We start from the raw sequence: 13,105 nt of genomic DNA, 5'->3' as shown, positions 1-13,105 counted from the left end.
CCATGCTATGACACCCACTGGCACCAGGCCAGCCAAGGCAGGTGCAATGCGATTGGTCGGGGGCCCAGCCAATGCCCTATGATCGCCCAGCAGAGGGAGGCCTAGGCCACCGGCCGGCAGGGCAATCAATTGGGGGGCTCCACGATCGCCCCAAAGAGGAAGGCCCAGGTCACTGACCAGCAGGCTGCGGTGGTGGAGGGGGCCTCCCTCTGCAGGAGCGATCCATCACAGAGCCCCGGGCGGGTGGGTGGGGCCTACCTCTTTAGGGTGATCAACTGCGGGGCTCCCGGACTGTGAGAGGGCACAGGCCGGGCTGAGGGGACCCCCCTCCAGGCCCCTGAGTGCACAAATTTCGTGCACTGGGCCTCTAGTCCTATATCCTATATAATAAAAGGCTAATATGCAAATCAACCAAACAGCAGTACTACCGGTCACTATGACGCACACTGACCACCAGGGGGCAGACACTCAACGCAGGAGCTGCCCCCTGGTGATCAGTGCACTCCCACAGGGGGAGCGTCGCTCAGCCAGAAGCCAGCTCACGGCTGGAGAGCTCAGTGGCGGTGGTGGGAGCCTCTCCTGCCTCCGCGGCAGCGCTAAGGATATCCAACTGATGGCTTAGGCCCGCCAGAGGGCACGGACCTAAGCCGTCAGTTGGACATCCCCTGAGGGCTCCCTGACTGTGAGAGGGCACAGGCCAGGCTGAGGGACCCCCCTTCCCCCCGCCCCCCCCGGCAAGTACACAAATTTTGTGCGCCGGGCCTCTAGTGAATAAATAAATAAAAGGAAGCAAACAAGTCCTTGCCTGTGTGGCTAAGTTGGTTGGGTGTCAGCCCATGCACCAAAAAATTACCAGTTTGATTCCCCGTCAGGACACATGCCTTGGTTGTAGGTTCAACCCCTGGTAAGGGTGCATGCCAATCAGTATTTTGCTCTCACATTGATGCTTCTCTCTCTCCCTTTCTCTTCCTCTCTCTCTAAAAAATCAATGAAAAATCTTTAAATGAAGTATAATGTATACTATATATATTTTTTGAAGCAAACAAAAACTATATGTGTAGGTATAAATATATGTGTGTGTGGTTTTTTATGTACATATAAAATTTTATATATGTATATAAGATGTTTGTATAATATATGCATAAGCTTAGAAAAGGATCCAGAGTATACACACCATATTTTAACAGTGCTTATAATTGGAGATATAGATATAGATATAAATATAGATATATAGATATATAGATATAGATGGAGGGAAAAGTGAAAGAGTCTCCTATATTATTTGTTTTTTTATCAGCATGTATTATTTATAATTAAAATAATAAGATATCTCACAAGTTAATAAATAACCTGAGGGGACAGTTTAGGACAGCAGTTACCAACCTTTCAGAACTCACGGACCACCAGTGGTCCGCAGACCACCGGTTGGCGACCGCTGGTTTAGAACACTGTTCAAGATCCACAGCATACTGACTAGGCAAAGCCTATGTCCTAATTAATTAAATACAACTATCAATTCTTCAGTGAAGCTGACCATCAACAAGACAATATGAGAAAAGATGAGGCATCACTCACCTTGAACACTTCAGAAAAGAAGCCAGATCCTATTTTTTCACAGGTGAAGTCATCTAAACGTGTCAGTCTGGAAAAGGCACTTATAAGAGCTCGATATGAAGATGTCCCAACTCTTCCCACCTGGGTCACATTCCCATCGTTTCCAACACCTCCTTCAAAATCTTCAAGACGCTCCACACGTGGAGGAAATCCTGCAATTGAATTCCGTTTGCTCCGATCCATAGTTGTAATAATCACTTTTTCTTCTTTTAAGAAGGAACTCCACACATAATATATTTTTGTTGAGTTTTACTTCTCTTCCGGTTTGACACTAAATAAGAGATCAAAAAGATACTTCATTAAAACCATTAATAAACACATACAAACCAATGAACTAGCAATATAAAAATATTTCTTTTCACATTCTAGTTCCTGATTTTCAGACCTAAAAAATACTTTATGCCTTTACCTTCAAAAAACACTGATATATTTAAAGCTCCGATATAATCAGTGTTTAACATGAGTAGAATATAATGAAGATCACCACTTACATTCTAGAAAACAAAGTAACAATGGTAATATCTCTCATTCAATGAGCACACACTACCTAGGAAACAAGTATAAAAGCCCAAAATATGTCATGTCATTTGATTCTCAAATAATTTATGATATAAGGATTATTATGTTCATTTCACAGAACAATCAAGTAATCATACAGCTCACTAAATGGCAGAGATAACATTAAAATGCAAGACTGTCTTTTTAAAAAGCCTGTGCTCCTACTAATGCCCTGCATAGCCTCACATAATTTTCTTTTTATTTGAAAAATTAAGTCCAAATGTACAAAACAAAGATGACAAAGATTTTATACTATAAAACTATATAATTTTAAAAGAAGAAAACTATATCCAAAAGCAACTTAAAAATTCAGTGTTGATTAAACAGCACAGTCCAGCAGAAGTGACTGTAGAAGGCTCAACCCTAGCTGGTACATAAGTAAGAATAAAACACAAACCTACATTTTCTTTTAGCCTATCTCCCCCTACATCTACTTTTTTTCAGGAGAACTGATTTTAAGGGTCTTATGCAAAGTATAACAAAGTGACTCTTCAATTAGTGAAATGCTTTCAATTAGTGAAAATGTGATGAATATATAGCCCTGGTTACCTTTACCACCTCCAACCAGGGAGAATAATGACAAGGCTCCCAGGGCAATCCTTACAATATGACCCTGACTCTCTACCAATAGTCAGAAGTTGGTGCCACTCTACAAAATATGAACCAATTACAGTTCCTTTCCTAGCAATTGGAATTGTAATTAAGATATTTCAGCCTCAGTCTGACTGCTTTCTAAAAAGAAAGCCTTGTCAACTCAGGAGTGTTGGCCATGACCATTTCCTGCCATGCAGCCTATAAGGATGAAAAAGCCAATTGATCATCTATCTGCTTCAAAATTACCCAAGGATCTTAAAACCCAGATTCCTGGGTTTCAACCTTGATCTCCTAAATCAGAATCTCTTGGAGTGAGACCTGGGAATTTTACCAAGCTCCCCAGTGATTCTTAGGAAGGGGAAATGTTAATAGCTTTTTTAAAATAGAAATTTTACAAGCATTTTCTCATTTATTCCTCAAAACATACCCCCAAAGTATGATCCCCATTTTACAGAAAAAGAAATGTAGGCTCAGGAGGTTAACTTGCCTAAGGATACATAGCTGGTAGAACCAGAATTGGAAGCAAGGTCCATCCAGCACCAAAAAAGCTCAAGCTTTCCCCACATCATTATTCCTTAGTTCAGTGTTTTTCCACTATGAGAGTTGTAAGGAGTTAAGTTAGTCATCTGGGTAGAAAGGAGGGCCAGGACTTAGTGCAGAGGAAGGCCAAGCTAATTGTAATTTGGACAGAGATAGAACAGGAGGGAAAAGAAACTTAATTTTAAGAAAATAAAATACAGATATTGAAGTTAAAACAATATATGAAACATAGTTGCCTGCTAAATTAACTAAACAATTTGATAGGCTTGTAATGAATAAGATATAGCCCAGAAAACTGGTCATTTCCCACAATAGGAATACTAACAAGTGCATTAGCTGTGTGTATCAAGACCAACCACATGGCAAATCTACATGACAGGTTTGCTCAGCTGCTATCCTTTCTATGGACCAATATAGCAAATACAGACACACTTCAGTATGACTGCCTAATTAAAAATAAAAGCAATATTGCTGAACTTACCATCCTGCTGTGAAATCATGAGTTGCAGTTTCCATTCAAACCAAAGGCAATCTAACATAAAAACTGACATCCCTATTTATTTAATTAGCCACGAATATATACAATGGCATATATTAGTGACAGATCAAAAGCCAGTTCTTAAAACTGTATTATCTCTTTTAGATAAATATCTTATTTGCTATTATAATCACAATCCATGAGGCCCTAGATCATGACATAAACTTATGTTGAAAGCTGTAAAGGCATTTGGAGGTTAACTAGTCCAATCTTTTGGCCGATTCAGAAATCTCTTCTATTAATGGAGTCAAATGTTAATTGGGTTCCCCCTAGGTACAAAGCATGATAGGTGCTATATATACTGAGCATTTACTATAATCCATACACTTTTCTAAGTGCTTTATATTTAATATTCATAATAGCCCTATAAAATAAATACTATTACTAAAAATTTTACCAATGTGAGAAAAAAATATGAAGGAATTAGTTAACTTGTCCAAGCTCTCTCAGTCAAGAAGTGATAGAGCCAGAATTCAAATCTAGATACTGTACTTTCTTTTTTATTTTCTTATTATTATTTTTAATCCTCACGCAAGGATATTTTCCCATTAACTTTTAGAGAGAGTGGAAGAGAGAGGGAAGGACAGAGAGAAATATCGATGTGAGAGAAACACATCGATTAGTTGCTTCCTGCACACGCCTGACCAGGGCCCAGGCCAGGGAGAAGCCTGCAACCGAGGTATGTGCCCTTGATCGGAATCGAACCCAGGACCCTTCAGTCTGAAGAATGACGCTCTATTCACTGAGCCAAACCAGCTAGGGCTTTTTTTTATGTTTTTAATGATTTTTTTTTTAAAGAGAGAGAGAGGAAGGGAGAGGGAGAGAAAAATAGAAACATCAATGAAAGAAAAACATCTACAGCCCAACACTGTGCTCTTAATCACTATACTAATACAGTACTGCCTCTCTGGGAGGATAGAGAAAACAGAATGAAAAATTACTCCACCCCTCCAGGAGCTTAGTCTCACAGGAAGAACATGTACCTCTATGACTACAATTCTGTGTGATAACTGCTAATGACACATTAAAAGGAAGGAGAGCTTAATTAAGGCCCTGGCAGTAAGGACAGAGAAGTGGGAAAGATGATAAGTGACTTTATTTTTTATTTTTGTTACTTCTCACCCGAGGATATTTTTTTCATTGCTTTTTAGAGAGAGAGTGGAAGGGGGTTGGAGGGTAGGTAGGGGAGAAAGATACTTTGATGTGAGACACATCAATTGGTTGCCTCCTGCATATGCCCCCACAGAAGGTGGGGAGCAAACAGCAACCCAGATTCATAGGGAACCCGTGAACCTTTGCTGTGCAGGCCAACATTCTAACCACTTCACAACACTGACCAGGGTAAGTGACTTTAAAAAGGTGAGCAAATGGCCTGGCCGGTGTGGCTCAGTGCTTGAGCGTGGACCTATAAACCAGGAGGCTACAGTTGGAGTCCAGGTTAGAGCATATGACTGGATTGCAGGCTCGATCCCTATGTGCAGGAGGCAGCTGATCAAAGATTCTCTCCCTTCCTCTGAAATCAATAAAAAAAATATTTTTTTAAGAGGTGAGCAAATGGATGTAGTAGGTGCAAGAAGTATCTAGGATGACTCCTAGTTTACTTAGAATCCTTCCCATGTTTCTGGTTTGATTAGGGAAATGACTAGGCATTGACCAAAAGGAAAAGATTTGTGAAGAGATGTAAATTCTTTGCTGATCTTCTGAGTTTGAGGTGCCTGAAGAAAAACCAAGTAACAACATGTAAGAAGTTGGGAGACACCACACTAAAACTCAGGAGAAAGGACTAGACTGGAGATGCATACTTGAAAGTCAATAGCATTTACACATATTCTAAAGAGTTCCCCAAAGTAGAGAATATGAGTAATAAGTAATATTTACTGAGTTGCTACTATATGCCCAAACCTAGTCTCCTTCATGATGTCCTTAGGTGAAATCAGATAAGAGGCCAATGAAATATATCAACATACATAGGACAAAAAAAGAAATAACAGAGGTAAGAATAAACCAAGAAAAAGTATTTCACACAAAGTAAAGATGAAAACAACAATTATATCAAAAGCCACAAAGCAGTCAAATAATGTGAAGAAAAGTGTCACTGGATTGGACACTATGGAAGTCAGAGAGAGTTCAGCCGACTATACCACTACACTTACTACACTACAAAGAGCACAGTAATTCCTCTAGCAGCTTGTTGTGTTTTTTTTTAAGATTTTTTATTGATTTTTAGAGAGAGAGGAAGGGAGAGCAAGAGAGAGACAGAAACATCAGTGTGAGAGCAGAACATCAATCGGCTGGCTGCCTCCTGCATGCCCCCTACCAGGGATGAAGCCCACAACCTGGGCATGTCCCCTGACCAGGAATCAAATCAGGAATCTAACCTTTCGACGTTGAACCAACTAAGCCATATGGACAGGGCAGCAGCCATTCTATTATTGGAAAGTTTTGAATGTTACAAAGCTTCTTTTTTCTTTTTCTTTTTTTAATACATTTTTATTTATTTCAGAGAGGAAGGAAGAGGGAGAGAATAATAGAAACATCAATGATGAGAATCATTGATTGGCTGCCTCCTGCACACCCCACACTGAGGATCGAGCCCACTACCTGGACATGTGCCCTGACAGGGAATCGAAATGTGACCTCCTGGTTCATAGATCAACGCTCAACCACTGAGCCATGCTGGCCTGGCCAAAGCTTCTTTCCAAGGAAAGAAAAGCATAGGAAAAGCACAATATTATGTTTAAAGTCTGACTCTAAAGGAAAACTAAGAGTTATAACAATTAAATACAATAAGGATATTTTATTGGATCCTAATTTGAACAAATTAGTATAAAGGACAAGTGGGAAGCTCTGGGAGGTAGCTCAGTTGGTTGGAGCATTGTCCTGATAAGCCAAGATTGGAGATTTGATCCCTGGTCAGGGTACATACAAGAATCAATCAATGAATGCATAAATAAGTGAAATAACAAGTTGATGTTTTTCTCTCTCTCTTCCTTAAAAAAATAAATCAATAAAAAGAAAAGACAACTGGGGAAATCTTAACAAGGATTACTATTAGAGGATAGTAGAAAAGTATTAATTTTGTTAAGTGTGATAATATTAAGATTGTATAAGACTTATTTGGAGATGCACATAGTAAATAATGTGAAAATTAGTGAACCATGGCTAATGTAAGAGCAAAACAATTTTTCAGAACTTTTAGTCAGATTCTAATTATACCTAACACAAAGAACAAGACTAAAGTATGCAAAAATACTTCAGGATTTCCACAGTCCCTACTTTTGAAAAAGATCCCATGCAAATTATCCAATGAAAACACTGACCAAAAGGTCAATACCACCCTCGTTTCCCACATTGTGGGGAAAAAAATATGTCATTCTATTACATTTAATGTAGGAGAAGATATGACAGTCTCTATACAGCTTGTTCAGAAGACAAATGAATAAATAACACCATATTATATCTGTATCATGATTTACAGTTGACAAAGCACCTTGACCTTCACAATAATTCAATTTTCTCACTCCTGTTGGGTAGATAAAAATACTAAGGATTCAAATGGAGAAGGCCTTTCTAACTATGACTCAAAATCCAAAAGGTATAAAGAAAAAGATTGAGAAGTTTGTCTACGTAAAAATCTAAAAGTTCTGCATGGGAATAAAATAAAAGAAGTCAGAAGATAATATCAAGATGAAAAAATATTTGCAATACCACAGACAAAAAATTATCTTATATGTATGATATTTATATATCATAAAGAGAGGCCTATAAATCAATAGGAAAGAGACCTATGACCCCACAGAAAAATAGGTAAAGAATTTAAACAGTTTACAGAAAAGGAAAATGAGTACCTCAAACAATATAAAAAGATGGTTAACCTTAATGTAATTTTTAAAAATTTCTCTGAGGTATCATTTTTCTCTGTCAGATTGGCAAAACTTCAAGTTTGATAATAGCAAAGCATAATATTAACAACACTGATCCTGGAGCCAGAGTGCTTAATTTGAATTTCTGCCACATTAGCTGTGTGATTTGGGCAAGTCACTTAAATTCTCTATACTCCTCAATTATTCATCTGAAAGTGGAGATAATAATAGTACCTATCTAAAAAAATGTTACTAAGTTTAAATGAGGTTATGTATATCAAGCACTTAGAATAGTATATGGCCCATAGTAAGTACCATATAAGTATTAGCTGTGATATAGCTAATGTTGAGTGAACAGGCAATGTATATTAGAACAATCACTAGAAAAGCAACTTGGCAATATTTTTCATAATTATATATGCCCTTTTACTTAGAAGTCCCACTTTTTGCAAATATATCCCACAAATACTTCTGCACACGTGTAAAATGACATTATAAAGTTGCTTAGAATATCAAAAAGCTAGAAGCAACACAAATGTCCAACAATAAAGAAATAGTTAAATTATGATACATTCACTCAATGGAATACTATGCAGGTGTTTTTTTGTTTGTTTGTTTATTTAAAGCAGAAGCTCTCTATATACTGATCTGAAAGGTTTCTAAGATATATTAAGTGAAAAAAGCAGTTTGGGGGTTAGGGAGAGAGAATGTACAGAACAGTGGGGAACCATGGGTTAATTTTTGCATGAAAAATGGAAAAAATATGAAAATAATAAGCATTTGCCTAAAGAAAGTCTAAAAGAATATAAAGAAACTAGTTAAAGTGGTTGGGAATGGGCATGGAACTAGGTAGATGGGGGAATAGGCAGAGGAGTGACACTTTCACTGTTTACATAAAACATAAATATGCAAATATTTAATTAACCAATTGAATGTGTTACCTAGTCAAAGATTAAATTTTAAAAAAACAACTAAAGCTCACAGAGGATAAGAAATTTGCCTACAACCATATAGCTAACAAGGGTTGATTATAGTTAGGATTTCCATTGCTTTTCCTTTCTGAAATTTTCAGGAATGGAAGACTTAAAAATTATCACAGGGTTTTTTTTCTGAAACAACTACTCCCACTGAATGCTCAGCAAAAAATTACACTAGTATGTTCACACTGAAGTCAACTCCATAAGATGACTTGGAAAAGAGTATAATACTCATTGTTGGTCCAAAACATTGACTATCACCTACACTATACAATGTGATGATTGGGCTTCATTCATTGACAGGAGACGAAACTCTCATAAAAGCCCTTATCATAGGTTTCAAATTCCAACACAACATTCATCTGGCAAACAATAAAGTGTACGACACTAAGAACATATCTATAAACACTTTCATATAGGGAAAAAGCATTAAAGTAAGTCAGCTTTCTACTCTAAATGAGACAATGAATGAGTGCATATGTAAATACATAATTTTCTGTTTACAATTAACGTAAGTACAAAATGTTATTCGGGATCCTTGTGTGGTGAATCCCTAACCTAGCCTTCCAAAACATATACTTCTAAACAGAATTAAACAGGCCCATCATATGCCAACTTGCAAAGGATTTGTGTTTGAGATCATCTGTATAAGAGAATAATACATCATACATCCAGGGCACCAACTATCTGAGGATCTCAACATTAATTCACATACAAACATCTGTACCACCTAGAACTACTTTCTAACAAGTGCCAAGGAACTCCAATGCAATTCTGAGTGCCTCATTCTGAGCAGCCCCACCTATAGGACCCAATATCTACTCTGATCCATTTGCTGCTATCATATTGGGTCACTATTGACATTCACACTGATGACATGTTCAACATACTTAGCACCTTAACCTCCCACTACTTCAATAAACTATACCTCCATTCCCCTTCAACAGCACTAAGACAGTTACACCGTTTTTTTTGTTTTTACCTTGAAATACTGAACTCTCAGCTTTCCCATTCTGTATTTCATAGAAAACCTCGTCTTCAACACATTTCTGTTTGTGTCCTTATTCTCTAAGAACGCCAGCCCCTCTGAAGGTTTTACTTCTTATAATCCCAGCTCGGACACTCAGGGCCCATCATATCTCCTGTACTATCACTAGTAAAGTTACTCTGCTTTTTTTTTTTTCTTATAAATTCCAATTCTGGATTAACCCAACCATCTTTTTTGCACTCCTACTCTTAGGCTACTGGAGCAAGTGTAAAATCCATGCTACTGTGCCCTATTACAAATATATTGTTTCTAATTTTATTTTATTTTATTTTTAAAAAATATTTTTTTATTGATTTCAGAGAGGAAGGGAGAGGGAGAGATAGAAACACCAATGATGAGAGAATCATTGATCGGCTGCCTCCTGCAGGCCCCCTACTGGGGACCGAGTCCACAACCCAGGCATGTGCCCTTGACCTGAATAGAACCCGGGACCCTTCAGTCCGCAGGCTGACGCTCAGTCCACTGAGCCAAACCGGCTAGGCTGCTAGGGTTATTATTTCTAATTTTAACTGGGCCCTCAATGTGGTCAGCAATCTTTGTTTTTTAACTCCTTGATCCATTCCTCTTTCATTTTCCACAAAAGATTTCCATAGCCATAACTGTAACACTCAAATCATAAACTCACCATAGTTCATTCCAACTCCAGAGAAAACTGACTTCACAGATAATTGATCACACCAAGAAAATAAGGCCATCTGTCAAATCCCCTCACTTTCTTTCCCATCTATCATTACCTTCACATCATTATCCACCTTGACGTCTATCCTTTTGGTGTCAAAGAATGAAATGTCCAACATATTTCCCAGGTAAATTTCCCCTCAACTTACAATACTGCTTCACCCATACTAAAAAGAAAAATACACATGTGCCATAGTGGAAAGAACACAGGTTTCAAAGCTAGACAGACCTGGTTCAAATTCTTGCCTATAGTCTTCCCAACTATAAGAGGGATACTGATTCCTAAGTCACAAGGCTGTGTGATCTACAAAGCATCTTCATGGTGCCTAGAATATAATATATTCGAAATAAAGTTTCACTACCATCAACTCTCCTTCACAACCACAGAGTAATTTTACTCACTGCCTCCCATTTACTCCTCAATCCACCATGATCGGACTACTGCTATTATTGCCATCATCATGGTCTCTAAAGTGTCTTTCAAAGGAAACAAGTGCTTTCCTAATTGCAAAGCTCAGCGGCTTCTTCCTAATCCTCATTCTACTTGACCTCTGGGGCCCCTCACGCTGATGGTTACCCCCTCCCTCTTGAACTCTTTCCTCCTGTGGCTTCTGTTATAATGCCATTCTATTCCAGTTCCTGTCCCATTCCTGTCCTTCTCAGTGTCTATTACCCTTCCAACAATAATCTTCCTTGTGGTCCGAAGCCCTTTTCTTCTCTTCTTACAGTATTACCATCCATACTAAGGCTTCAAATATCACCCATATATTCTCTGCTGATCCTTCAAATGTATATATTCAGTTCTAACCTTTTTCCCAATTTTCAGACCAAAATTTCCAGCTACCCACAGTAATATCTGAAAAACACCTCAAACTGAACTTGTCCAAAACCAAATTCATTACCTTCCCTCAAAATTGCTTATGTTCCCCACTTCAATGAACACTACCAATCCACCCCATCAGCCAAGCCAGAAACCTCCCACGAATTCTGTCAACTCTGTTTTGAAACTTCATAGAACCCTTCTCTTCGTTTTCCTACATTACTCCAGTTAGCACACTCGTTTTCCTGCCTACCTAGGCTTTCTGCCTCCACACTGTCTTCACTTTCAGTTCTTCCTCCACGTTTCCATCAGATAACCAATCATACCGAACTCCTCCTCACAAACCCTGCAATGGCTCCGCATGCCTGCAGAATAAAGTCCAAGTTCCTCAGCAAGGTTTTCTTGGAGGTATAAATGGAAAGGTTTTAAAACAACACTGACGTAGCCCAGAGCCTCCAGAGTGAGTGTAAAAGGCAGAGGCGGCGGCGGCGAAGGGGGATGACAGGGGAGAAGAGAGAGGCAGTGGCGTCTGAGGGGGAAGAGCCTTCCGAGGGTGGAAGTGGGTGTTGGGGAGGGAAGTCTGTTTGCGGGAAGCGAAGTGCGGGAGACCAGATGTGAGGGAGGAGGGTACACTGAGAGGAAGAGGCTCCCCGTGTGGAGTTGGAGGGCTCAGAAACAGTTTTCTGAAGAAATGAAATTTCTTGAGTCTCTGAAGTGAGGAAAGCCCCTGAGAGGAGTCGAGGACCAGGTCGTGATACGAAGGAACTTGTAATGGGTTCCAGGCCTCCGAGGCTGCGAGGGTGAGAGTGAGGGAGAGGGGCGGGGGCGGGGGTGGTCCCGGGACCTTCAGGGAAGTGAAAAGGGAAGGGGAAGGAGGAGAGGACTGTCCCCGAGGGCTGAGAGGCACACCTCCGGGAAACCAAGAGGTCCTGTCGGGGTCAAGCCACCCGAGCGCCTGTGCTCCGGAGCCGAGGCGGCGTAGCAGCCGCGCGCGCGGGCCCGGGCCCCGGATTGGAGCCTCACGTGCTCCGCTGGCGTTACCTGAGGCGGGACTGAGCAGCCAGAGGGGTGCCTGCGCGAGCGGGAGGGGGAGGCGGCGGCCAAGAGGGAGCATAGTCGCCCTCACAGCTCGCAGGCGGCGGCGGCTCTTAGCCTGCCGAGGCGGTGGGGGTCCCTCGCGCAGAAGCCGGCGACTCCGCGGGGCTGGCGGCGGCGGCGGACGAGGAGTCTACTGCCATGGCCCCACAGTCAGGGCCGCTCCCCCCGCCGGCTTGGCGGGACCAGGATGATGCGTCCGGGGAGCCAGAGAGGGCAGATGGAAGACCCGCAGGGCTCCCCAGCCGCCAGCGACTGAAACGCCTGCCCAGCCGGTCAGAGGAGTCGGGGGCGTGGCTTCAGTGGGCCACGCCCCTCCCCTCAAGCCCTCCCTCATAGCAGCCAATCAATAGTCAATCCTTAATCACCGAGGTGGTGAAACTGACCAATTAGTGTCCGGAATGCCACGTGGTCTGAGGGTGGGCACAATGGGCGTCGAGAAAAGCCAATCAACAGCCCGAGGCGCCAACTCTGAGGAGGAAGGGAACCAATAAGAAGGAAGTGGAGGTGAAAACAGAAGAGGCAGTGTGCTGGAAAGGAGGAACGGGGCGGAGGGAATGCACCTGGGGGAAACCCCAGGCCGAGAGCCTCGCTGAAGGCGGGACAGTAAACACAAAATAGACCAATCGAAATTCCAAACACCTCAAAGAGTGCTAATTAACAAACCCAAAGAAAATGTATTCGATTGGCGCAGCTTTTGGGTTGGTGAAAGTATAGTTGGGTAAGACTGTTTAAGGAAAAGTCTTGTGAACACAGCCTCCTGCATCTCAGCATAGTGGA

The 13,105-nt window shown here is 40.9% G+C and overlaps 1 protein-coding gene across 6 annotated transcripts in view; it reads right to left on the bottom strand.

Annotated features, from left to right (window-relative positions):
* TESK2 (testis-specific kinase 2) overlaps positions 1-12,592 on the bottom strand; it is a 117,448-nt gene extending 104,856 nt beyond the window's left edge. For 2 of the 6 annotated variants that reach the window (XM_014463819.2, XM_023761948.1), the window contains exons 1-2: positions 12,272-12,592; positions 1,576-1,885 (exon numbers count right to left, since the gene is read on the bottom strand). In XM_014463819.2, the coding sequence (XP_014319305.1) occupies positions 1,576-1,797 (222 nt within the window). In that variant the 5' untranslated portion in view covers positions 1,798-1,885; positions 12,272-12,592. Of the gene's footprint in view, positions 1-1,575; positions 1,886-3,253; positions 3,384-12,271 lie in introns of those variants that run through there. The other 4 variants (XM_006098176.3, XM_023761947.1, XM_014463822.2 and 1 more) reach the window with 4 other exon arrangements.
* Positions 12,593-13,105: the final 513 nt, after the last annotated feature.

The sequence above is a fragment of the Myotis lucifugus genome, unplaced genomic scaffold (assembly GCF_000147115.1).
Source record: "Myotis lucifugus unplaced genomic scaffold, Myoluc2.0 scaffold_222, whole genome shotgun sequence".
NCBI lineage: Eukaryota > Metazoa > Chordata > Mammalia > Chiroptera > Vespertilionidae > Myotis > Myotis lucifugus.
The sequence above is the reverse complement of the archived record's forward strand: the minus strand, read 5'-3'. Positions and strand labels throughout refer to the sequence as shown.